Below are 24,722 nucleotides of genomic sequence, written 5' to 3'. Positions count from 1 at the left end.
TCAAGCCACCCAGTCTGGTGTTTTATCATGACAGCCTGAGCAGACTAACACACCAGCACACAGGAGCCTTCACCCACCTCTCCAGCCTTGCGTCGTCCCACTTGTTTCTGCAGCCTGGCAAAATTCTGCTCAGTTGTTCACACTCACCACGCTGCCCTTCACACTGTCTGGGTTAAAATCCTACTTTTGTCATTTACTGGCTGTGTGGTCTTGGCCAAAGTACTTAACTTCCCTGAGTCTCAGTTTTCTCATCTGTAAAATGGTGGTAATTGCAGTAACTCCCTTATAAGGTGAGCGCGAGGGTAGGGTAAAGTGCTTAGCATTGTTCTCTCCTCCTTATCTATATTTCCCCTCCTCCTCCTTTTTCATCTTTCAGTGCTTGTGCTTCTGCTCAGATTATCACCCTCACCAGGAAGCCCTCCTTGATTGCTCTAGGTCTGGGTTAGACTCTCTCTAAGGAGATTTTAAAGCACCTCCATCCCTACAACGGGTCCCCTTGTCCCCACCTTTGAGTTTCTGCTCCATTGTAAGTACCTGTTTCCTTGTCTTTCCAGCCCATGAACCTGAAAGCTACAGAGTCTTGTCCACCACAGGATACCCTGTGCCACACACGGAGTAGGCTCAGTGTGTTTCTGGTTACTGAGTGGAAGATAGTGGGAATGAATTGGGCTGGATGTGACATTTTCCTGAGCTGCTAACTTGGGGACAATTCTTATATACAGAACTACTGAGATAATGAAGAGTAACAACAACAGCAGCAGCAAAATAATATTAATAGTAATAGTAAATGCTTCCCATAGAGCGCTTACTCTGTGCCAGATGCTGTTTTAAGTGTCCAACATTCATTAACTAATTTCATCCTCATAAAATTCTGTGAAGGTACTATTACTCCCACATTGCAGATGAGAAAAATGAAGCATAGAGGGCCATGTGACTTGTCCAAGGTCACAAAGGCCAGCAAATGGCAGAGCTGGAATCTGAGCCCAGGCAGCCTGGCACCTGAATCCATGCTCTTAACGACAGTATGTTGATGTTGTCTCTTGTTATAGGTCAGAGACTTTGCTTTTCATCGGAATAGAGTTTTATCTGATGGGCTGGACCTTTCTCTCTGTTTATAAAAAGCATCTCAAACCTGATGATCACTCGTCCAATCTGCAGTGAAACAAACCTAAAAAGAAAAAAGTCCCCAGGAACATGTTTGATAGAAATTGGTCCTTTCTTGTAATGATCATGTGTCAGGTCATAGCACAATATCTTGGATTTTATCAAATTAAAAGAGAAAGCATTTATTTTCTTAAATGCAGGGCATAACGGGTGCAAATGCTGAACAGGGACGTACAAAGCCTGCTTCTGAGATCCCTGAGCTCAGAACTCCAGGCAAGCACCAGTGGTCAGCACACCTGAATAGCTCCCTCTATTAAAACTGCTGTACCAACCAGAATAGCAGTGGGCATAGACATCTCTGAGAAGAAAACGTTTTTTTTCCCCTCTCACTAAGAGAAATCAGAAAATGCATTCAAAGCCATCCCGAGCACCCCATGCTGATCGCAAGGACAAATCTGGACACAGGTTGCGGACGCTGCACTTGCTGCACGATTGCTCACAAAAGGCTGTGGGGGATGGCCCCGTTATCTAGGAGAGAAAACGCAGGGTTGTTTCTCATTCCTAGAGACCACCTGCTCCCCTTCTTAAAGATAAAGGTCAAATCTCCCGTGAAATGATTGAACTGATCCCCGCACAGTCGATTCAGAATTATCTGGCAGTTTTGGGATCAATCACATTGGGATTGAAGGGGCTAACCAGGCTCTGATCCGCATCGGCTGATGTGACAACTGAGAATCCAGGAATTGGCCAGGTGGGGCCTGTCCTGATGCCTTTTGGTAGACTGATTACGACAATGTCATCCCTTTCTGCTTTGCACACTCTGCAACATGACTTTGCTGCTTCCCCTCATCAAGAGGTGGAGTCTTTCCTCTGGCTCCTTGTATGTGGGTTGGCCTGATGACTTGATTTGGCCAGTAGAATGTCACCATTCTGAGCCTGAGCCTCAAGGGCTTAGAGTCTTGTCCTTCGAACTCTCTCTGACCACCATGTGAACAAGCCTGGGCTAGCCTGCCAGATGTTGAGAGACACTCCCATCACCCTGGCCACCAACCAATCACCCAACAGACTTGTGAATGAGGCCATTCTAGATCGGCCAACCTCCAGCTCCCCCATCGGCTGGGGGCACACACATGAGCAAATCCAGCCAAGATTAGCCGAGCTTGCCCTGACCAGGAGAACCACCCAGCTGACCAGTAATAAATGGTTGTTGTTTAAGGCACTCCATGTTAAGGTGGTCTGAAATGCAGCCATAGATTACTGATACAGTCATCAAATGCAGCTAGAGCCCTTTAACAGCCAAGAAGAAGAAAGGGCAGCCTTCAGTCCAGGGCAGGGGTTAGCAGACTACAGCCAGTGGGCCTGCCACTTGTTTTAGTAAATAAAACTTTATTGGAACACAGCCACTTCCATTGTTGTAGCTTTCCTGCTACAACAGCAAAGTTAAGTAGTTGCAAGAGAGACTACCTGGTCTACAAAGACTAAAATATTTACTGTTTGGCCCATAAGGAAAAGTTTGCTGACCTCTGGTCTAGGGCACAAAAAATAATAACAACAACCACTGTGAAATTAAAAATAATAATAGCCCATATAACAAACCTAGTGTAAAGATCTAACTTAGTAGTCAGGAGATCAAGATTCCTGTTGGAGACCTTTGGCAGGTTCTGCCCCCTCTCTGGGCTTTGGTTTCACCATCTGGCATTGGAGGGAGATGGACAAGAAACTCTCTCCAGCCACTGCATAGCTGATTTAAGACTCAATTTGCTTAGATCAAGCAAATAAATCATGGGAGGGGCCCAAGAATATACATTTTCCAAGGCATTTCCTCCCTGCTCCCCTAGCCCCATTCTCAGATGATTCAGATGCAAACAATGTACACCATTTGCTTTTAGAAGGCTTGTCCGTGGGAGAGATGGACAGAAGTGCAAGTGTTTCCAAGGGACATCATGAGAAATTGCAAGGTCTATTTTTGCAAGGAGATGCTTTGAGAATATCAAGCTTAGGCTGTCAGTTGGAATGTCCCTGAACAAATAGGTCTACCAAGAAGCTAATCATAATATCAATCTATGGGAGGTAGGAGGAAAGTGGGATGTGATGGGGTGGGGTGGGGGGAGCTGGGGCTCATCAAAGACTGAAATATTAGGGAGGGATCAGTACGTATCCAATACAAGGTGATGATGATGATGGTGATGATGATGGTGTTGATGATGATGGGTGGTGGTGATGGTGATGATGATGAGAATGAGGATGATGGTGTTGGTGATGGTTGTGGCATCTTCCATCCATGACCTAAGTGCTCTTATTAATAATCTTTTTTTGTCTGCCATCTTGTCCTGCGATTTCTCTCTTGTGTTATTTTAGTCTTTAAGTACAGAAGACTCAAAGGCTCTCCAAATATATTACAAGCTCCCTGAGAGCAAGGCTTTGGGATACACTTTCCATGCAGTGTGTAGTGATGAAAGCTCAGGCTCTGAAGTCAGGCAGACCTGGCTTAAAACCCAGTGCAGGAACACACTCAGCTGTGACGACAAGGAGGTGAGTACATCTCTCTGAGCTTCTGCTTTCTCACCTGCAGAGAGAGGATAATAATACACCTACACCAGAGGGAGGCTGAGAGGACTGAATGAGATAATGCCTATAGAGCGGTCAGTATTGGTCATTATCACTGTGAACAGTGTAGGAGCCTAATCAATATTTGACAAATGACCAGACAGAGAAGTCTAGAATCATTGCCCGAAATGAATTCATTCCCCTAAGGCAGTGGTTTTCAATGTGGAGTCGGGTGTGTGTGTGTGTGTGTGTGTGTGTGTGTGTGTGTGTGTGTGTGTGAGTGATTTGGCCCCCAGGGGACATTTCATGATGTTTAGAGACATTTTTGGTTGTCATAACTTGGGAGAAAGGAGCGACTGGCATCTAGTCGGTAGAGGCCATGGATGCTGCTGAACATCCTGCAATGCACAAGACAGCCCTTCACGACCAAGAATGAATTCTTTCTTCCCACATGTCAATTAGTGTCAAGGTTGAAAAACCCTGCCCTCAGGTCAAAAGCTTATATCTCTGTGCCTGAAATCTTCCAGTTGCAAAGTGCCAAGTAGTGAAAAAAGAAAAACTTGGGCTTGAGATTCTTTGAAATAGACACAAGGGGAACAAGATGTCAAGGTTTCAGAAAGCAAGCGTGTTCTTTGGAGGGTTGATGAGCCCCCGTTACGCCCTGCGATGATGAGTTCCTGCCTTGCATCTGAAGACTACAGGGGCTTCTCTGGGAAATGGCTCCGTGTCCCCTGAGCACTGGCTGAGATGTCCTTGCACATGCTCGATGAGGACTGTAGACAGATTTTATCAGGCTTTGCAAACTATTTGACATTAGAGTGTCTGGCTTGGTAAGAAATGGAATGACTCAGTCCTGGCTGATTTGCCACTTAGCTCTAAACCACCATGTCTACTTTCTGTTATTTTTATACGCCGAATAGCTTTGCCAGCTCCGGGCTCGATGTCCCTTTCAAGAGGACAAGGGAACAGCTCCACGGCTCTCGGCACGTTAGCTCGTTGAGTCACTGCAGCCGGGCTTCAGTTTGTAAGCTGGCACAGCAAACGAGCCGGAGGTGAGTCTACTTACACGTGAGCCTCGGGTAGGGAGGGAGCAAGGATGCAGCTGCGGGTGGGAGCAAATGGGCGAAGTATGGCTCCAGCCCCCAACTTCTTAAACTTCTGATCGTCGTGTGTGCTGCAGGAAAAGCAGAAAGAAAGAGGCACAGTGAATGAATATAACGGATGCAGTGAATGAGCAGCAGATTTTAAATAGCTTCGTCTCTTGCCAGAGTTTATTTGGCAGATATTACTGAGCACCTACTATGTGCCAGGCAACAATCCCAGCTTGAGGGATGAGGGCTCTAGATGCAGTTCATGAACAGAGCATATAAAACCCCCTGCCCTCACAGAGTGCATATTCTCCTGCAGGAGCAAAGAGAAGAAACAAGGTAAATAGATAAATTGTGAGCTATGCTGGTATACCATACCAGAGATCAGAAATACTTTCTTTGAGGGCCAGACAAGAAATATTTTCAGCTGTATTCTAGAAACAGCAATTTAATACCATATTTAAGTGTTTTTTTGACTCCACTATCATGGAGCAATTCATTTCAGTTATATAAAGTATTATTTTTTTCTGGCATGCCTGAGTCATAAGGTATGTATTTTTCGCTCATGGCCAAATTTAGCTCACAGACATGTTTTAATTAGTCTACTCTGTGTGTGTGTGTGTGTGTGTGTGTGTGTGTGTGTGTGTAATGGAATCAATTGTCCATACTTTAAAATTGGGAGACATCAGGTAAAAACTAAAAAGCTTTGGGTCTCAAAAACTTGAAAGCTCTGGCCACTGTGGGCCTGTGTTTCCATTGGTGAGAATCGTGGAACCAAAGATTCAGAGTTGCTGCCTGCTTTGCATGAGATGTGTGCTTCTCAGGTTGCCCCAGACTCAAGCACCCCTGGTTTCTTATTTGCCCCTTCCCTTACTAATTCAGGCCCTGTTCCCTGAAGGCCTTTTAGTTTCTGAGCCCCGGTCTAAAGTACTTTCATTGACTGGATTGTCAATGGGTTCCCTGATTCATTCATTTCTACCAATAATTATTGAACATCTTCTCTGTGCTGCAGGCTACAGATGCAGCAGTATATGAGACAGACCTAGCCTCTCCCCTCCTGAAGCTTAGAGTCTAGTGGGGGAGACAGGCATAACCAAACACACAGCTGTGATAAGTGTTCAGACGGAGAGTGCTTTAAAAGCCTAAAATAGTGAATTTGACTGAAATGGAAGCCAGGGAATACTGTACTTCCTTGAGGAAGTTGTGGCAATTTTGAAACATGTCCCCCAAATCCTTAGATACTTCTCCAATAGAGAAGTTGGTCTATTTCCATTTTCCCCTTGGATCTTGGCTCTGTGACTGACTGACCTAATAGCATGTGTCAGAGGTGATAAGATGCCAGGCTCCAGGAACTGTGTCCTGGGATGTTAGCATCCAGCCGCCATGTTGTGAGGAAGCTGGCAGCCTATGAAGAGGTCACAGGGAGTGGGACTAGGCTCACAAGCTGATGGCCAGCTCCAGCTTGCCTCCTATGTGAGTGAGCCGTCTTGGAAACAGGTCCTTCAAGCTGCCTCAGCTAGTGTTGTGTGGAGCAGAGACAATTCTTTCCCTCTGAGCCCTACTCAAATTGCAGACTTATGAGAGAGAGAAGTGTTTGTTGTCTTGAGTTAATAAGTTTTGGAGTAGGTGTTTATGGCAATAGTAACTGAAACAAAAGTAAATACTGAGCTGAAATCTGAAGATTGAATGGGAGTTAACTAGGTACATGGAAGAGGGAAAGGTCTCCCAGCCAGAGGGAATGGCATATGCAAAGACCCTGTGGTGGAGGGCATGTCATGAGTAGGAAAGTAGGAGAGTGTGTCTGGGGCAGAGGAAGCAAGAGGAGGCTGTGAGCTGGGGCTGGAGAAGCAAGCCACAGGCTACCATCAAGGATCTTGGATCCTCTTGCTCAGACTTTTGTCTTTGTCCTCAAAGGAATGGCAACCATGGAAAGTGTTAGCTGGGAGAAATTTATATTTCGGAAAGATCACTCTGGCTTAGTGTGGGGAAGGGGATGGAGGGGGCTAGTGAAGGTGATGCTGGGACACGTGTTAGGAGTTTATCTTCCTCCTGGGAATTTGAAGACAATCCTGGGGTCACAGAGTAAACTAAAGGATAGGACCAGAATCTAAGTCCTCCGAATGTCATTTCTATTGATTCTTTATTCAACCCTAGAGCTGGGGAAACCACAAACAAATACATTGCTGTGCTCCTGCCATACTGGCTAACTGTGTCTCTCAGTGGTTTAGGATGTGTGGAAATTAACCCAACTTTTACATCCTTAATCTCTGGTTTTATGTCTTCTCTCAACCACAGTAATAAAGCAAATTTTACCCGTTGTATTTTTTTTCCACACCTTTTCAGCTGAATCTGCAGCTGAAAAATGAGGTCATTGAGCATAGTGGGAAAGACTGTTTGCAGGCAGAAATCTTTAGGGACATGCTTGATTTTCTTTTTTTCCCTGCCTAGTTTGTCAGCCTTAAAATTTTTGTCTAAAAGAACTTATTCTATGATCTTAGATCCAGAGCAGGGGGCGGAGGGGGAACAATCTCTTATTTTTTTTTTTTTGAGACAGAGTCTCACTCTTTTGCCCAGGCTAGAGTGCCGTGGCGTCATCCTAGCTCACAGCAACCTCAAACTCCTGGGCTCAAGTGATTCTACTGCCTCAGCCTCCCGAGTAGTTGGGACTACAGACGTGCCACCATGCCCGGCTAATTTTTTCTGTATATTTTTAGTTGTCCGATTAATTTCTTTCTATTTTTAGTAGAGACAGGGTCTCACTCTTGCTCAGGCTGGTTTCGAACTCCTGAGCTCAAACAATCCGCCTGCCTCGGCCTCCCAGAGAGCTAGGATTACAGGCGTGAGCCACCGCGCCCAGCCTCTCTTATGCTTTTGTAATGCACAAGGATCAAATACTTTGTTAAAAATTATTTATAAATGAACGCTTGTATTTTTGATGCTTTTGTGATTGGAATTATATCTGTAAAAGTGTAGCTCTTAGATGTGAAATGCTTTTAAGCCTTCATGGAAATTAAGATTTTTTAGCCATAAATTTAAGGATTTTAGGTAATTGAGTCCTAGAAAGATCAAATTCACTTTATTGCATACTAATAGCTGACAATTACTGAGCATGTTCCATATGCCAGGCTCTGTGTTAAGCATTGTTTCATTTATTCCTTACAACCAACTTGGGAGCTTGGTACCATTCACATGGGCAAGGAAAAGGGAGACTCAGGGAGGTACAGGGACTTGTCCAAAGTTGAACAGCTGCATGGGGGAAAATCAGAACTTGAATCCAAGTCCTGACGGGCTCTAAGGCTTGTGCTCTTAACTACAATCCTGTCTTGGTGTAGACAACACCCTAAAGCCATTTGATAACACCCTCCCACCCCTGCATTTGGTGGCTATGTCGCAGTAATGGCTTCCAGTTTTATTTTAATAACCAGCCTTGTACAGCTCATAGAATCCACCAGATAAGACATAACCAAGCCGATGTCTACAAAAGGAGCAATCTCATGCATATTTAAACTTATTAAACTTTAAATAAACCATGTCTTGCACACGGAAACATGGATCGGAGAGGGGAGAACTGTGTTCCACAAACACGGATTAAAAACCCCCTCCAAAGAACTGGATGGTCACACCCGGACCTCTTAAACAGGCACAAGAGCATCCTTAACAGTTGCCCTCCTTCCCCCGAGCTTGTTGCATCTGCCTGTTAATCTGAGCACAGCTCCTGCAAAAAGGAGCCATGAGTTCATTCCTTCCTTTTATTCCAGGGAAAGGCTGCCAGCTGGCTAGCGTCACTTGGAGCAGCAGACTCTATGAGTGCCATTGGCTCAGGCTGGGGGCGCAGAATTTGTGCTGAGCCCTTGGGACCCTCATGGAAAGGGTAAGAACCTCCTGACTCACTGGGTGGCCTTCTCTGTCTCACATACCCCTTCTTCAAGGTCTGATGAGGACGTTTTCATGGTTCTGACTCTGAAAAGAATCTTCCTGACTTTTGGCAAAAGACAACACAATCACACCACCTCCTTTTCCTGCCTGGGCCCTCCTAGCCAGACATGCTGCCTGCAGGAATTTCTGGTGGGCTGATACTGATGGTGTCTTCTCAACATGCCTCTTTTTGTCACCCAACTGAATCCCATTTGGCATTAAAGAACTTGCTCAAAAGTCACACCTCTGGGGATTCCCACTCCACCCTACACATGAGGGGAAGGGCACACTTAAGAGCACGATAGTGTGTACCCGCGTGGTGCTTTGTTGAGCTGCTGCATGCGGTAGGGGCTCTCCCTTAATCCTTTATCACATGTGTATGCCATCAGAGGGTCCATGCATAGTAGGCCTTCAACACATAAAGGTCCAAGACCTAACGCACAGACCATTGACATCTTACTAAGGACGTCATGGGGAAAGAGAGGAATGGATTCACATCTTACACTGTGAGGCAGAACCTCATAGAAATCTATAGCAGACATCTCTACTTTCTTCCAGTGAGGGTTGCCTTTTCTGTCTTTGGTCCTCCAAAGGGTCCCTTCTGCTCACCCTCTCAGCCAGTCTTCTGGCTGTCACCTGTCTCTTAGGTGGATTGGTCTAGCTGTATCGAATGCATCATATTCTCCCTGCTTAGCAAAAAAAGGTTCCTCCTCAGGGACTCCACTCCTTCAAAAGGCACAGAGGAGAGATTGTAAATCATAAATATTTTCTCTTATCTTAGAATAAATAAATGAATTAATAAATGAATGTACAGATATCAGGATAGCTTTATTTAGACCAACCCTTTAGGTAAAAATAACCACAAATGCTGGACAAAATGCAAAAAAAAAAAAAAAATCTGAGAAGTGGCAAGAAGGTGACAAAAGGGGATCAGGAATCTCTAGGTGACAATGAAGAGAGAATGGAAACTAGAGAGATGAGGCGGTGTGGGTGTTGCTTTGGTCCTAAGGATATTTGCCAGTTTTGAAAAGGTTAACTTTCCTCGTAATAGCTTCACAGTGCAAAGGGGGCAGAGATCAGTGCCTAGGGTCCACACAGTTGAGAAGTCAAGGAGGAGACCCTTCCCACGATGACCTGGGATTCCCAAGGGCCACAGGTCAGGGGCAGGGTGATGGACATATACCACCCCCTGTGGTCTTGCAGTCTGGGTTCTCGTCCATCACCTGGACCCTGGAGCTTTAAAGAGGTTCCTGATCAGGAGTGTCCAGCCCTCCCACCCATCCCATGCTTCAGGGCTCCACAGACGGGAACCCCTGTTCTATTTGAAAAAAAAATTTTTATTTAGGCGAAAGTCACAGAACATAAAATTAACTGTTTTAAAAGGCCCAATTTAGTGGCATTTAGTACATTCACCAGGTTGTGCAACCATCTTCTCTATTTAGTTCCAAAACATTTTCATCACCCCCGAAAGAAGACCCCGGGTCCATTAAGCAGTCACTCCTCATTCTCCCTCCCTGCCCCCCATTCCCCAGCCCTGGCAACCGCCAATCTGCTTTCTGTCTAGGAGGGACCTGAAATGCATTATTAGTGAAAGAAGCCAGACACAAAAAGGTCACGCCTTGTATGATTCCATTGGCTCATATTCCTATTTCTTTAAATTAACATTCTGAAGAACAGAATTTGGGAAACGCTGTAGAGGAAAGGGGGTGTCACCTATGGTTTCTGTTTCTTCTTTTGCAAGCAACTTGACAATTTCTGAAGGCAGCCTTAGCACAATGGCTCTCAACCGTGGCTTCACATTGGAATCACCAAGGGGAACTTTAAAAGATTCTATGAACAGCGAACACCCCCAGAGAGACTAATGGGACTGGCCTGGGATGGAGCCTGGGTATTGGTGTTTCTGATTCTGATGTGTAGCTGGGGTGGAGACAGCTGCTCTAACAGGACATGGACAATGGCTACGGCTGCAGGCTGTTTCTGCTACTCATCTCCTCCCTGCCTACTTCACCATCTCCTTTCTTGTCCGTGGTTTGTGCCTCATTCATTCTGCACGAGCTAAGTATCCCAGGATTTTGTCCACGATGAATGGTGCAGTCCATGGATTTTAGTGCCACTGGGTTTGGGATTCAGGGATGCTTTCTAACTCATGACCTTGGGGAAAATTCGTACTATCTCTAAGACTCATTTCTCCATCTCTAAAATAGGGCTAATTATGGCACCCAACTCAGAGGAATGTTTTTTTTTTTTTTTTTTTTTTGAGACAGAGTCTTACTTTCTTGCCCGGGCTAGAGTGAGTGCCGTGGCGTCAGCCTAGCTCACAGCAACCTCAAACTCCTGGGCTCAAGCGATCCTTCTGCCTCAGCCTCCCGAGTACCTGGGACTACAGGCATGTGCCACCATGCCCGGCTAATTTTTTCTCTCTCTATATATTTTTAGTTGTCCAGATCATGTCTTTCTATTTTTTAGTAGAGACGGGGTCTCGCTCTTGCTCAGGCTGGTCTCAAACTCCTGACCTTGAGCGATCCACTTACCTTGGCCTCCGAGAGTGCTAGGATTACAGGTGTGAGCCACCGCACCCCGCCCAGAGGAATGTTTTGAAGTTTAGGCGAATAGATGTGCATAAAGCATGTGCTAAACACTCATCATTATTGTTGTACTTATTGATGTTGTTGGAATCAGTCATCATGTGCATGGGCGTTTCATAATGGACCAGTCTGTTGTCTTCCAACCAGGAAAAAGTCCTTTACAAAAAGAGGGGGCTACTTTATGCAACAGACTGACAAACACTTTTTGTGCACCTGCTTCGTGTGGATGCTGAGCTAGGCCCTGGGGAAGACGGTGAAGGTCTAGAACAGAGATGCTGCTGTAGAATAAAGAGAACCGGCACGCAAACACACGTTGCGGGGACCCAGGCTGCAAATGGGGGCAAGGAGCTCTTGTGGCTCTTAGCATCAGATATGAGGACAGACATATGTTTTAGAAGGTGAGGCTGGCAAGGTGGGTTGGACTAGACTAAAGAAGGCTTCCCCTGCTCAGCCCAGCCAGCAGGGCTCACTCTCAGGGGTCCTTCCCAAGACCATTAGCGCCGCCGCTACTGCGTCCACTTACGTCAGTAAGGTGTCCCTACAGTGGATTTCCGAGCTCTTTTTGGCTGGCTGGAATTTATTTATTTCTTCCTCCTGCAGTTTCTCAAGCTGTTGTTGCCTCTTTTTCATTGCACTCTCCTCCTTCAGAGTGGTAAAATATCCGCGGCCTATCTTCGTCGACTGGATCAAGAAGCTGTGGTGGGTGGGGGTGGGGGGGAGAGAGAGAGAGAAACTGAAAAAACGAGATGAGTTGACTTATATTAAGATGATGTCCTGTTGTCTGGGGACCCCAAACCTCTGCGGGCACCCTCGTGTCTGCGGGGTGGGACCCTCCCATCTCTTGATTTCCCGAGTCGGACAGACCTGAGCTTGAATTCTGGATCCACCTGATCCTGAAGGCCTTGAACAGGTCATTTAATCTCTCTAAGCCTCATTTTTCTCTTCATTCCATCACCCAACCAATGTTTATGAGTGCCTACCCTGTGCCAGGCTCTGCCTGTGCTATGAGGTGAGCATAACCATTCACAGCCCTCAGGACGGGACCCCTCCTGGCGTGGGAAGGGGTCAGCAGCAAGGTGCCTGAAGTCAGTGGCACAGCAGGCACCACAGGGCCTGGGCTCCTGGCCAAGACTGCCCTCTCTGCGATTTGCCTACATGCTCACACTCGTGCTGCAGAGGTCCAAGAGATAACGTGTAGGCGCTTGCTGTGTCAAATAACGTAATTGGGGCTTTTTATTCTTTTCTTTCCAATTCAATTGCTGTTTCCTAATCAGACATCCAGATGTTCGCTTGATATGAAGACATTCTGCGCCCTGATGGGCTACACACCTCCCTACCCTGTGCCAGTCTTCACCTTGAGGTTGGAGTTAACAGCCCTATGGTGGAGAAGGAATGAGGCAGAGGTGTGTACATGCCTGTCTGTCTGTCTGTCTATCTGGGATGTTGTCAGGCGCCGTATTAAACCATGACCATGGTCCCTAGATATAAATGTTGGTTCCAAAATTCAATTTTATCTTTTCTCCCAATTTCTAAAAAGCAACCAATGTGTGCCAGGCACTGTGCTGACTATTGGGGATACAGTGATGAGCAAGACAGTAGGAAAGAGATACGTGGAAAGTCATTGTTAATGTGGCGTGATGGGGAGGGAAGACTCTGGGCTTTGTTGGGGAGATCTAATTCAGACTGGGGGTGGTGGTGGTAGTTGGAGATTTCTTCACAGAGCAAGTGATGTTTTCTTTCCGTCTTTCAGGGTGGCCTCTTCCTCTCTTCTGGTCTCTCTCTTGTGCTCAGTTGTGGAAGGGAATATTCTCAGTCATACGTCACAGCCAGACTCTGATACGATCAATTGACTCCTGGTTTTTTTGCTAGGTAGAGTTAAGGTATCACTGAGGGCATTTTCATTTCAGCAGGGGACTCTTATATTAATGAATGTCCATTGGGAAAATGCTGGGAGGTGGGGCTTTTCTGGCATTTTTCAAATCATATCACACAGGTGGCAGCTAAGTGATAACTGTTCATTCATTCATTTCTCTGGCTGGCCTTGGCTGAGAACCTGCCATTCCAGGCACCAGTACAGGGGACTGGGGATGCACAAAGCAATAAGATGAGGCATTTGCCCCCCAGACACATCACAGTATAATGGAGGAAGCGCACCCACAAACATGCGCTCTCAACCTGATGTGCCAAAGGGCTATAGGGGCCTAGAAAAATCTTGGGAGGCTTTCTGGAGGAAGTGGCATCTGGGTTAAGTAGAAATGCCCAGGCTCATCTTGAATTGCTGGGTCAAGAGATCCTCCCGCCTCAGCCTCCCACAGTGCTGGGATTACAGGCCTGTGAGTGCAATTTTGAGTAGATGGTCAGTGAAGGCCTCGCTGAGACGGCGACTTTTGAGGAGCAATCTGTGCAGACACCTGGGGGAAGAGTGTGCCAGGTAGAGGGAACAGCATGCGCAAATGCCCTGAGCAAGCATGGTTTTATATTAAGAAAAGCTTCATTTTCATTGAATAAAATATGTGATACCACACAATACACAGTGTGCTACCAAAATATTGGTTTTTGCCTGCTTTAGACATTGGTGTTCTATCTAAGACTTTTGTTCTTCTATGAAAAAGGAAGGGAGGAAAGAAGGAAAGAAGGAAGGAAGGAAGGAAGGAAGGAAGGAAGGGCTGTGTCCTAGACTGGAAAAGGTAAGGGAGCGCCAGGTAACACTGGTGGTCTCGGCCCCTGCTTCCCAACACCTTTACTCTATGATCCTATCCAAGAAGCAATTGATTTTACCGTTTTAATTAAGAAGCTCATCTCCAATAACTCAGTCTAACATCTTCAGGTGCAGGACCCCAGTAACAGAGCCATAGAGGTCCCTCTCTGCCGTTGGACTTCAATGAGACTTCTCAGGTGCTTCCAGTGTGTTCTTGAAAGGCAGCAAATGATTCACATAAGAGGCCTTTTTAGTGAACTAGGCGATGTTGGGATTTCACGCCTGCGGTACACCTGAGTGCTTGCTTAGCAATATTTCCGTGCCTTGCCCTCCAGATCTCCCCACTTCTGGGCACGTGTGTTAACGTATCTATCTTCACAATGACTCTACGTTATATTATCACTTCTGTTTGCAGATGAGGAAACTGGGGCCAGGAAAGGTGAAGTCACCACATTGGAAAGGAGTCACCACCCTAACCCTAACCCTAACCCTGGGGTCTGAACCCAGGCGGTAGTGAGTTTGCTGCAGAGCCCGGCTGTGTACAGTGCTGGGTGGTAGAATGTCAGGATGTTTCGCAATGTGGCTGGTCTAAATGTGGCCTTTCCATTGGAAAGTCCCACGAGTGTACCCTGGAAGTCCTTTCCCTTGCCCAGGAAGATCCCTTGGGCCACTGGGTCCTTGGCTAACTTGGGCAGCTTGTCCCTGACTGCCAGGCGTCAGGGGCTTGCTTTTAGTTAAGAAACCTTCCTTGCGGCCATCCAGATTCTCTCCTAAAGTGAAAGGCTGTCAGAGAGATGCCAGGTCCTGGGACAGACCCCAGTCTGCAGGGGCAGAGAGCAGGGCAGCCACTGAGAAAACACAGCCCATGTGCTGACTGCACATGGCAGTGGGAAGGGGAGGGGCTTCAAGGACACAGAACAGACCCAGCCGGCTCTGATTTCCACGTGTAACTGGACAGGAGACTCCATCATCCTCTGTAATGTGTGTGTTATGGATTAAATATGTCCCTTCCCCACCAAATTTGTACGTTAAAGTTCCAAACATCAGTATTTCAGAATGTGGTCCTATTTGGAAATGGGGTGGTTACAGATGTAGTTAGTCAAGATAACATTATACTGGAGTGGAGTAGAATAGACCCCTAATCCAATATGACTGGCGTCCTTATGAAAAGGGGAAATTGGACACAGACACGCACGCAGGGGGGATGTCATGAGACAAAGGCAGAGATTGGTGATGCTTCTGTAAGCCCAGGGACACCAAAGAATGCCAACAGACAAGCAGGTAGGGGAGAGGCATGGAACAGGTTCTCCCTCACGGTCCTCAGAAGGAACCAACTCGCCTAGCACCTTGATCTTGGACTCCTGACCTCTAGAACTGGGAAACAATAAATTTCTGTTGTTTTAGCCCCTGGTTCACGGTACTTCGTTGCAGCATCGCTAGCAGACTGATACAGCATGATTAAATATCCAGGTCTACACTCATGGAAGAGCTTAACTCCGTTTTTATTTTCTTTGACTGTGAGGGCGAATGCCAGGCTCTGTGTTGGGCACTTACTGTGTCAACTCCTGTTCAAGGCGCTATCACTACAAAGGTGAAGATGTCCTCAAAGAATTCTCAGTCTTCACTTCTGAAGAGATATGTTTGTAGTACTTAAGAGGTTGGTAAGTGAATTTTTTTTTTGGACTTATTTATGCCCTTATTCCAAAAAGGATTAGAGACAAAAAATTTAAAAAGTGAGAAAGGCAGGAGACAGGAAAAACAAGAAAACAAAATCGGGTAAGACAAACATCAAAACCTGTGCCACATGATTTGGTGCACAGATTTGGCCTGAGCATCCTAGTGGCCAGTGCAAAGAGGGAAACACAATCTTAACATGGTTCCAAGTGGCCACAGGATTTTTGAAAAGCTATTCAGGAGATGCTGAGCTATCTCCGGTGTTGAAACTAGGAAGCGATTTCTCTCAGGAATCTGTATGGGGAGAATACTGTGAAAAAGCCAAGTCTGCAACAAACACCTACATACAAATAGAGTAATAAATGCTTGTTTTATCAATTAACTCAGCATAAAGGGATGAGGCAGTCAGTGTTGGACAATTTGAGGACTCTGGTGAGCATATTTTTGGGTGGAATTTCAGCTCCTCTTCAGGCAAGGCAGCTAGACTTTCAGCTGCTAGATCTTCTGGAAAGGCCTGGGTGACAGATGAACGGGATTGGGCGGAGGGTTTGAGCCCTCTTGTCAGACACACCAGTCTATTCTGGGAACTTCAGGCTGCAGCATGTTCCTTCAACGAGCTCAGAAGTGCTCCCCTGATGCCTCGGAGGCCCGTTTAAAAATGCTTAATATTTTAGCAAATCCTCATTTAATTCCCTGTGTGTCCCCTCCATTTTCTTCATCATTATTGCTGATTACCAGGCTATTTGTGCGAAGGGAGCTATTTGCAGGGAAGAGCAGTTTTCGCCTTTAAATCCACTCATCCAGGGCCTCCTGCTCACTGCTTTGTGCTGCCGTGTAAAGCTCCCCGAGCTAACATTGCAAGAGGAACAATGGGGACCGAAATAATTAACTGTGTCAGGCAAGCAGAGGAAGAAGCGGATTATAAAATGGAAAGTTTTCTCTACCCAATCCAACTTCTTCGTAACCAATGCATGGGAGAGGGTGCGTCTTTATCATTAAGGGACATATGTTCTCTGCACAGGGGTCTGTGTGTGAGCTGACAGGGAGTGTGGAATGCTCACCGCGGCAATGGCAGCACTCTCAGCAGAGCTCAGCTGAGACAGACAGAGGGACCACACGGAGTGGCCCAGGTTCCACTCCCAAGCACCCTGGGGCTTGAGGGGCAGTATGTACAATGCTAAGGTGTTGGCAGTAACAGCCTCTGAATGGGATCTTTACTTTGCCACTCCCTTAGGCAGGTTTTAAACCCACTCTGAATCACAACCTCTTCATCTTCAAGTGGGGAAAACATTAGTTCCTCCCTCAAAGGGCTATTGGGAGGATTAAATGAAACTGTGACCATAATGAGCTCACTGTAGTGCCTAGGCCACAGGACTCAATAATGAGGAGCTATTGTCGTTATTGTCAACTGGCTTAAGGGTCCTGAGAGGTTGCAGTGATTTACAGATGAGAAAACAGAGAGAAGGTCAAATAAATAATGAGACCTATAACAGCTGGAAAGTGGCCAAGCAGACATTGGAAGCCAGTAGGGCTGATTCCAGAATCTCTCTCTCTCTACCTGCATGCTCCAAGCACAAGGACATTCAGCAGGAAGTTTTAAAGCTTTGAGTTTATGTATGACTATCTCTGGGCTGTTTGTGGTACGGAATTCACCTCTAGGCCTGAAAAATAGAAACCAGTGGCTTACATATTCCCCTTTTAGACTATGTTTTACCCAATCCAAGACACCATCTAGGTTAGCTTAGGCCATTATTTGGAAAACATTACCTTCCTCCCCTGTCTTCTCTATTCAGGGGTGGAATGTATTTCCCAGCACCATGAATTTGAACTTGGCTATGCGACTTCTTTGGTTGATGGAATATTAGCAGATACGACTTGTACAGACACATGAAATGAACTTTCACAGTTGTGTCCATAAGAAGAACAAAACCCACTATCTCACTGGACCCAGCAGCGTGAGAAAGGCATGGAACAGGCCTTTCCAAACCCAGAAATCTCAGGCTAGCTCAGGCAACCTATGGACACACGAACAAGAGAGAGCTACGTATTCGAAGCCACTGAGTTTTGGGGCAGCTTGCTATGCAGCATCGTGATGAAAATAGCTGACTAATACATCATCCATTGTAAAATGCATGTTATTTTATGAATCACAAAGAAGGAAAAACACATGTCGGTGAAATCACAACATGATTGTACATTGCCTTCCAAGTTCAGAGATGTTAAAATGTGCAAAAAAAAAAAAAAGGTGCTTCTTAGACATGACAAAATATGGTATATTAAGAAAGAAATTGCTGCAGACCTGAGAAAAGGTGGCCCCGAGTAGGACTTGGAGTATGATGTAATTAACATTTCCTTCTGAGAAGTATCTAGCCAATCTGATAAAATACCTGAGAAATTTTCTGATATTCTTTGTGAGATTAAGAGTCCTTTTTGGGGTGTTAGATTTACCTACATGGCTGGCTGGCCTGTCAAACTTGTAACAAGGCTATTAACTTTTAACTGGCTGTTCCTACCTTAAGTGATGCCTAGATCTAGTTCCTTGCTACTCAGACGTGTGGTCCAGAAGCACCAGCATCACCTGGGAGCTTAGATTTGCAGCATCTTGGGCCCCACCCCAGACCTCCTGAATCCAAATCTACATTTTAACAGGATCCCTAGGTAATTCATATCTACGTTGAAATTTAAGATGCACTGGTCTAGCCACCTTTTCTCCCCTATTAAAAAAAATCCCAGGCCGGGCGTGGTGGCTCACGCCTGTAATCCTCGCACTCTGGGAGGCTGAGGCGGGTGGATCGCTCAAGGTCAGGAGTTTGAGACTAGCCTGAGCAAAAGCAAGACCCCGTCTCTACTAAAAAAATAGAAAGAAATTAGCTGGACAACTAAAAATATATACAGAAAAAATTAGCCAGGCATGGTGGCGCATGCCTATAGTCCCAGCTATCTGGGAGGCTGAGGCAGGAGGATTGCTTGAGCCCAGGAGTTTGAGGTTGCTGTGAGCTAGGCTGACGCCATGGCACTCTAGTCCAGGCAAGAGAGTGAGACTCTGTCTCAAAAAAAAAAAAAAAAAAAAAAAATCCCAGAAAGAAATCTTCCAATTGGCTTTATTGTCTTCCAGTTGGCTTTATTAGAAGCCTGATCCCCTTGCTGCAAGTTTGAAATAAAACTTTGACACATGCGAGCAATCGAATCGTTTAGGAATTTCTTTAAGAATATCCTTATTGGACGTTCTCATCCTGTGAGGCCACCTTGCCTGAATGTCTCCCGTTACCCAACTCAGCCTCCATCCCAAGGACCCTAAAGGAATCTGGGACTGAACATCTCCTACAACAGACCTTCCTGGCCTTTTTCTCAGGGGAACTTGCAAGAAGCTGCAGAGTATTGGAGAGTTGGGAGGCAGCAAAGGAAACTCACATTCAGCCTTTCTATTATGGGGGGCATGGGATTAACTACTGCAAATCACTTTGTTAAAGACTAACAGTCCAGATGTACTTAAAAAAAAAACAACAACTTTTAATGGTATTATGGCTCTACATCCAGCTGGTTTTCACTCACATCTCCGTCTCTGCCTACAAGAAATATGGGGCTATAAAGCCAGGAGTGCTTTGATGTGAAAGGCAGAATGACATTAAGATGAACAAACACTCCTGGCAATCCGATTTCAGGGATGTCCTGCTCTCGCAGAAGGGAATTTCCTACATGGGAAATTTTCACTTAACAAATTTTACTGTTTTCAAATAATAGCAAATAAATCAGTGTATTCCTAGTTTGCGGAGGTTGAAGGCTTGGAAGGCCCACTTCATCTGGCTGGCTCAGACCTTGCTCTGTCAGCCCACCCAGACATACTGATTTCGGAGGAGGAGAGGGCCAACATGATGGAAGGAAGGGATCTGAAACACCACCCTTAAATTCTTGAATTTCAGCCAACCCATACAAGCAAATTAATAACGCAGCCCTGGTTCAAACACACGGTGCAAATATTTTGCATTTAAATTCCCGCATTAGAATGCCCTGTTTATACAATAACTTAATAAATCTAGCCTGGCTGCCAAATTGACAAGAAGGTGAGAATCATTCATTAAAATGCAAATGCAATTGAGATGAAATTTGGAATACATTTATTACAGTAATTGAACTTCAGTCAACTGTAGTCACAACACAGATTTTGAACTGCCTTTCAGACAAAAGGACGTGTTGTATTATCCTCCCTCCCCCCCACCAAGTTAATATCTTTGTCAGCATGCAAATTAAAGCCATTTCCTGAGTGCTAATGATTTGCAATGCGGGATTTCACTCTTCTTTATAGGACAAGATTGCCAGAGATAAAGGTCAACTACATACACAAAAGATTGCTCTGGTAGCATATTGTGTATGGAGCAAATTGATTGCAAACATATTCTGAGTGCTTACTGCAACCACATTCTTATTAAATCACATCAGAGCGTCTCTTTACCGTCCCTGGGTCATTTGCTAATTGTAATGCCCAACCATGGGAAATTTGCTGAGTCAGGATTTCATCTCTTGGATCAAAAGTTTCAGATGCATTTTCTCCTTTCTGAATGACTCAGCCCAAAGAGAAGGACCCGTTTAGTGGTTCCTTTTGATCATAAATCACATGGAAGATAGGTGCTACTGAGACTGCTGTAAATGGCCCAGAGAGCTTGACTCTTAATGGAGAAGTCCCTTTAGTTGCTTCAAGTCTTATTCTCTCTGGCTCCTTCGCAAAATTCACGTGGCATTTCTTAGGTCTGGGCAGACAGTGTACATGCGCCTAACAGACTGCTGTTTGAGTTGGAAGAAGGCACAGCCTAGAGCGTTTCTTTGGCCAAGGGCAAGGGTGCTGTTCAGAAATCACTCCAGGGCAGCAAAAATGAGTTTGTTTCAAGTGTAGAATGGAGAGATTACTTGTCTCCCTGGACACCTTCATATCCAATTAATTGATCATGACGTGATATCAACTCTACTTCCTGAGTATCAGTTGACTTTCTTCCTGTTGCCACCACCCTGACCAGAAGCTACCATTTGTTGTCTCTTTTACTCTAAGTAGTTTCCTACCTGGTTTTTCTCCTTCTTAATCTATCGTCCACCTGGCTGCCACAGGGCTCTTTCTAAAATGTAAGTCTTATCATTCTGACCGTAGTTCTCCAAATCCTCCAATGGCTTCCTACTGTTCTCATGCTGAAGTCCAGACTCTTATTCCTTCTAGTAGGAATAATGTCCTCTAAGATCTGGGCTTTGGATCTAACCACTTATCCTGTCATTCCTTTGTGAAAGGGTGGCCTCGCAAAATTAACAGGAAAATATCTAATCCCACAATTTCCTAGTAACGGTTAAAGATCAGTCCTATGAGTTCTCTCCCTAACAGACACCCTGCAGGAGTTCTCTTTTGCACAACTTCTGAAAAGAGCTGAACAGACGGAAAAGAGACACAAATCTCTCTCTTTCAAAATTACTTTCAAGAATCTGCTCTTACAGAGCTCCTGGGTGAACAGCAGGAGAGCGAGCTTCGGGTCTCAGTCATATCTCGAGGGCAGAGTCCCATCTCCTGTGATAATCCTGTCTCCAAGGAAAGGAGGGGGTGCCAACTGTTGGACTTTGACATTCTGCCACAGTTTCAGTTTCTGTAATCGGCTGCCACCGGGAAGAAAGAACAGAGCGGATGCAGCACTACCCTATTAATTTGGCTACAGCAATGAACCTTCTTCACCCCCTAAATAAAAAGCCTGAGTACCTGGTTCTCTCTGCCCACATTCTCTACCTCCTTCACTTCTGTCTTGGCGCTTTTTCTTCCCAGGAAAAAGTACATAAACTTCTTTCTATTCTGTTCTTTAGAGAAATCTTTCTCAAAGCCTGCGTGCACTGGCTCCCACACCCTAACACTTTGTACTGCTCGAAATTGCATAGCTTTTCTTTCTCCCTGTGGTACCTTCTTCTTCACTTGGCTTGATTTCTAGTTGTCCTGCAAGGCTCGGGAAAACTGTCAACTGCTGGTCACTCAATACCCGTTTGCTCCCCTCCCCCCCTTAACTCCAGGCTAGGTCAGGTCCACCCACAGCTCCCTGTGCCTATGTACCCCCATTATTGCACTCAGCACACTACATGGCCATTGCCTATTTACTTGTCTGCCTTTCCTACAGTCTGTGGGCTCCTTTGAAGACAGCGTCTGGCACAGAGCAGGCTATCGGCACTCAGTTTTTCTTCCCTGCTTCTCTCTCGTGCTCCCAATGGCCAAAAGTGCTAGTTGCCTACAAAATATCCATTTCCTCAGTTTCCCTAGTAACAAATCCACATTATCTTGAGCAAAGATTCACCTTGATCGAAATCAACAAAGCAAAACAAAACAAAACAACCCCCCAAAACTACATTTCCCAGCTACCTTTGTGGATGGAGCAGGCCAATGAGGTATAGGTGGAAGTCACTGGGAGAGGCTTCTGGAAAAATTTTAAAGAAAGTTGACACAGCTGGGTGGTTTATGCCCTTTAGCCCCCTTTCCACTTCTTCCTTCTTGCTGCCTGGAACTTGGCTATAATGGTTGCAGCTCTAGCAACCATTTTGTGAGCATGAGGAATCCTGGCAGACGGAAACAAACACTAAGCATGGTGGATTAACACACAGAAGGAACCTGAGTACTGGATGACCATGAAGCCACCATACCAGTACTGGACCATCCTCTTCCAGAGGTAAACCTTTTCTATGTGAAGAAGGTACTTCTTTGTCTTGTTTAAGCCATGGTGATTTCAGGGCTCTGTTACCATGTAGCAGAATGCAGTCCCAAGAGACAATCTCTCTTTCCTTTTTTCTTGACCAAACTGTTGTAATTCATACATTTAAAATGCCATTGAAGGAGCTCAGGAAATTTCAACCCAAAATGTGACTCCTTGGTATAAAGAGTATTTTGAATTAAAGGCCCTTAGAGATCAACAGGCCCTTGGGAGGGGCTTTCCCTCTCTCTGCATAACCAGACGGATCCATCAAAAGAACAATCGACCTCCCTTCCCCTCTCTGTTATCTTAATGGATGGCAAGAAAGAAGATCAAGAATGCAACCAGACCTGGCCCAAATCATCGTAAACATAACATCTGTCTCTCAGGTTAATTTACTGAAAGGCAGGAATTGATAGTAGGAGAATGTACTTTGTTTTGTGTGGAACAAATTGTCTGAGATTAGAAAAATGTGTTCTCGTTGATTCTAACTGATGCCATTTGCTTCTGTAACCGTGCTTGCTTTTAGTTGTTTGTTAAATATAGGAGTAAGAGCAGGAGTGACGCCATGACAAGCTGAATTTCCTGGAATAGGCCTAAGTTTCAGTTTCCCCGAAACCGAAACGCGGACCACAACTGGCCCCGGCGCGAAAATTGAAAATCCCAGGGCTTGAAGCCAACCAATCAGGAGTCAAAACCATCAGTCACTTTCAAAAGAACCAATGGACTAAGGGGGGAGGGGGGATGGTGTGCCCAGCGTGTCGTGTGGAACCTGCCTGTCGTGTGCCACCGGTGTGCCGTGTGCAAAAGAAAGTATAAAAGCTTCACTTTTACCCCAGGGTGGGGTCCTGGTTCATAGGGAGGCCACCTGGGACTTGGACCCTAGCTTGAGCTAGCCAATAAACTCCTTTGCCATTTGCAGCCTCGGTGACTCTGCCTCTCTGTTCCTGGGGCCGAGGGGAACCGGCTCTAACATTACAAGTCAACCTGTTTTCCCATCCATTAATCCTCCCTAGCAACCTTTTATTAACCCTAAACAGAATTACCTATATTCCCAAGGAGGGTATATAAAATCCTGGACCCCACTGAGATACTGGGTTATCACTCTGTGATTCTCCCCAGTGTGCATGGTAGATAAACCTCTTTCTCTTATTAATCTGCCTTAACTGTGAGTTGATCTTTCAGCAAACTTTTGGGGGAAAGGAAAAATTTCTCCTCATCTCCACACCATCATCCTTGGCTAAATCATCGGCCCTGGACTAGGGACAGATACTGGGAGAGGTTGACCTGGATAATTGCAAAGAGGTAAGGAACCTTAGAAGCATGAAACTCTGCCACGAGAATTAGGCTCGGGAGGGTCTCCACTGAGGGTGTCTGAGGCAACTGGCAAATAGATAACAGGAGCGTCTGAGCCTGTAAGGAATGAGAGCTAGACAAGCAGGGAAGCGGTTGCAGTTAGAGAGAAACTGGGGCAGTGAGCGGAGGTGCATAGAGGTGGCTGGAGTGAGGCACAGAGCTAAGCACTTTACATGCACTATTTCATTGAAACCACATACCATCCTGTGAAGCAAGTTCCATTACCCCCATTTTGCTGATGAGGAAACTAAGGCTCAAAGAGGTCAAGTCGTCTGACCAATAGGGTTAATATTGGGTGGAGCTTGAATTTAAACCCAGGCAGGCTGATTCCAAAGTATTGCATGAGGCAAAGGCACTGGTTTTGGAAACTGTCTGTTCTAGTTTTAATTGGCCACCATTTCTTTGTCACTCAATGTCTGTGATCTTGGGTGAGTCATTTCACCTCTTTGAAATGTCCTTTCTTCACCTATAAAATTGGGATCAATTAATATCCATCCTAGGACATTGTTGAAAATCACATGAGTGAGGCAATTAGTATGGTGCCTAGCACATTGGAGGCATTCAATACATGGCAACGATCATCGTTTTCTTCATCATCATCATCATCATCATTGCTGTGAATGACGGCTGTGAATGCAACTTTCTTGTTTTGCACACAGCCGGGAGAGTGGTGTGGCTCTGAGCCCCACAGGCTTCTGGGAAAAGGCATTTGGTTCAAGTGGTGAGCCTAGGAGGTTCTTATCTCCGAGTGTGATGGCAAGAAAAGTCTAATTAGACCACAATTATTTTGGGATTTAGAAAATTGCATTATGAAGTAATTCATAAAGGTCTGTGAATCCACCGCGCATAGTGGTGGTAGGATAAAATGCTTAGTTATCATGTAAGTAATGAAATTTATTAAGCTAGAGGGCCAGGGAATTAACCTCTGCTCTGCTGAATAAGAAACTACATGCAGAAACCTTCTAATTATGTTAAGTGGTTTTCTTTTCTGGGTTCTTCTTTGATTTCATCTCTGTTTCAGAGCTTCACTAAAGAAAATGAAGATGGAGGAAAAGGA

At 45.5% G+C, this 24,722-nt stretch overlaps 1 protein-coding gene across 1 annotated transcript in view; it reads right to left on the bottom strand.

Moving 5' to 3' along the window:
* The window catches only part of CCDC60 (coiled-coil domain containing 60), a 169,287-nt gene that overhangs the window by 36,345 nt on the left and 108,220 nt on the right, over nt 1-24,722 (bottom strand). Inside the window, exons 3-4 of the mRNA XM_012650156.1 lie at nt 11,763-11,933; nt 4,718-4,825 (exon numbers count right to left, since the gene is read on the bottom strand). Coding sequence (XP_012505610.1) covers nt 4,718-4,825; nt 11,763-11,933 — 279 coding nt within the window. The remainder of the gene's footprint in view (nt 1-4,717; nt 4,826-11,762; nt 11,934-24,722) is intronic.

The sequence above is a fragment of the Propithecus coquereli genome, unplaced genomic scaffold, assembly GCF_000956105.1.
Source record: "Propithecus coquereli isolate 6110/MARCELLA unplaced genomic scaffold, Pcoq_1.0 Scaffold314, whole genome shotgun sequence".
NCBI classification, from domain to species: Eukaryota; Metazoa; Chordata; class Mammalia; order Primates; family Indriidae; genus Propithecus; species Propithecus coquereli.
The sequence above is the reverse complement of the archived record's forward strand: the minus strand, read 5'-3'. Positions and strand labels throughout refer to the sequence as shown.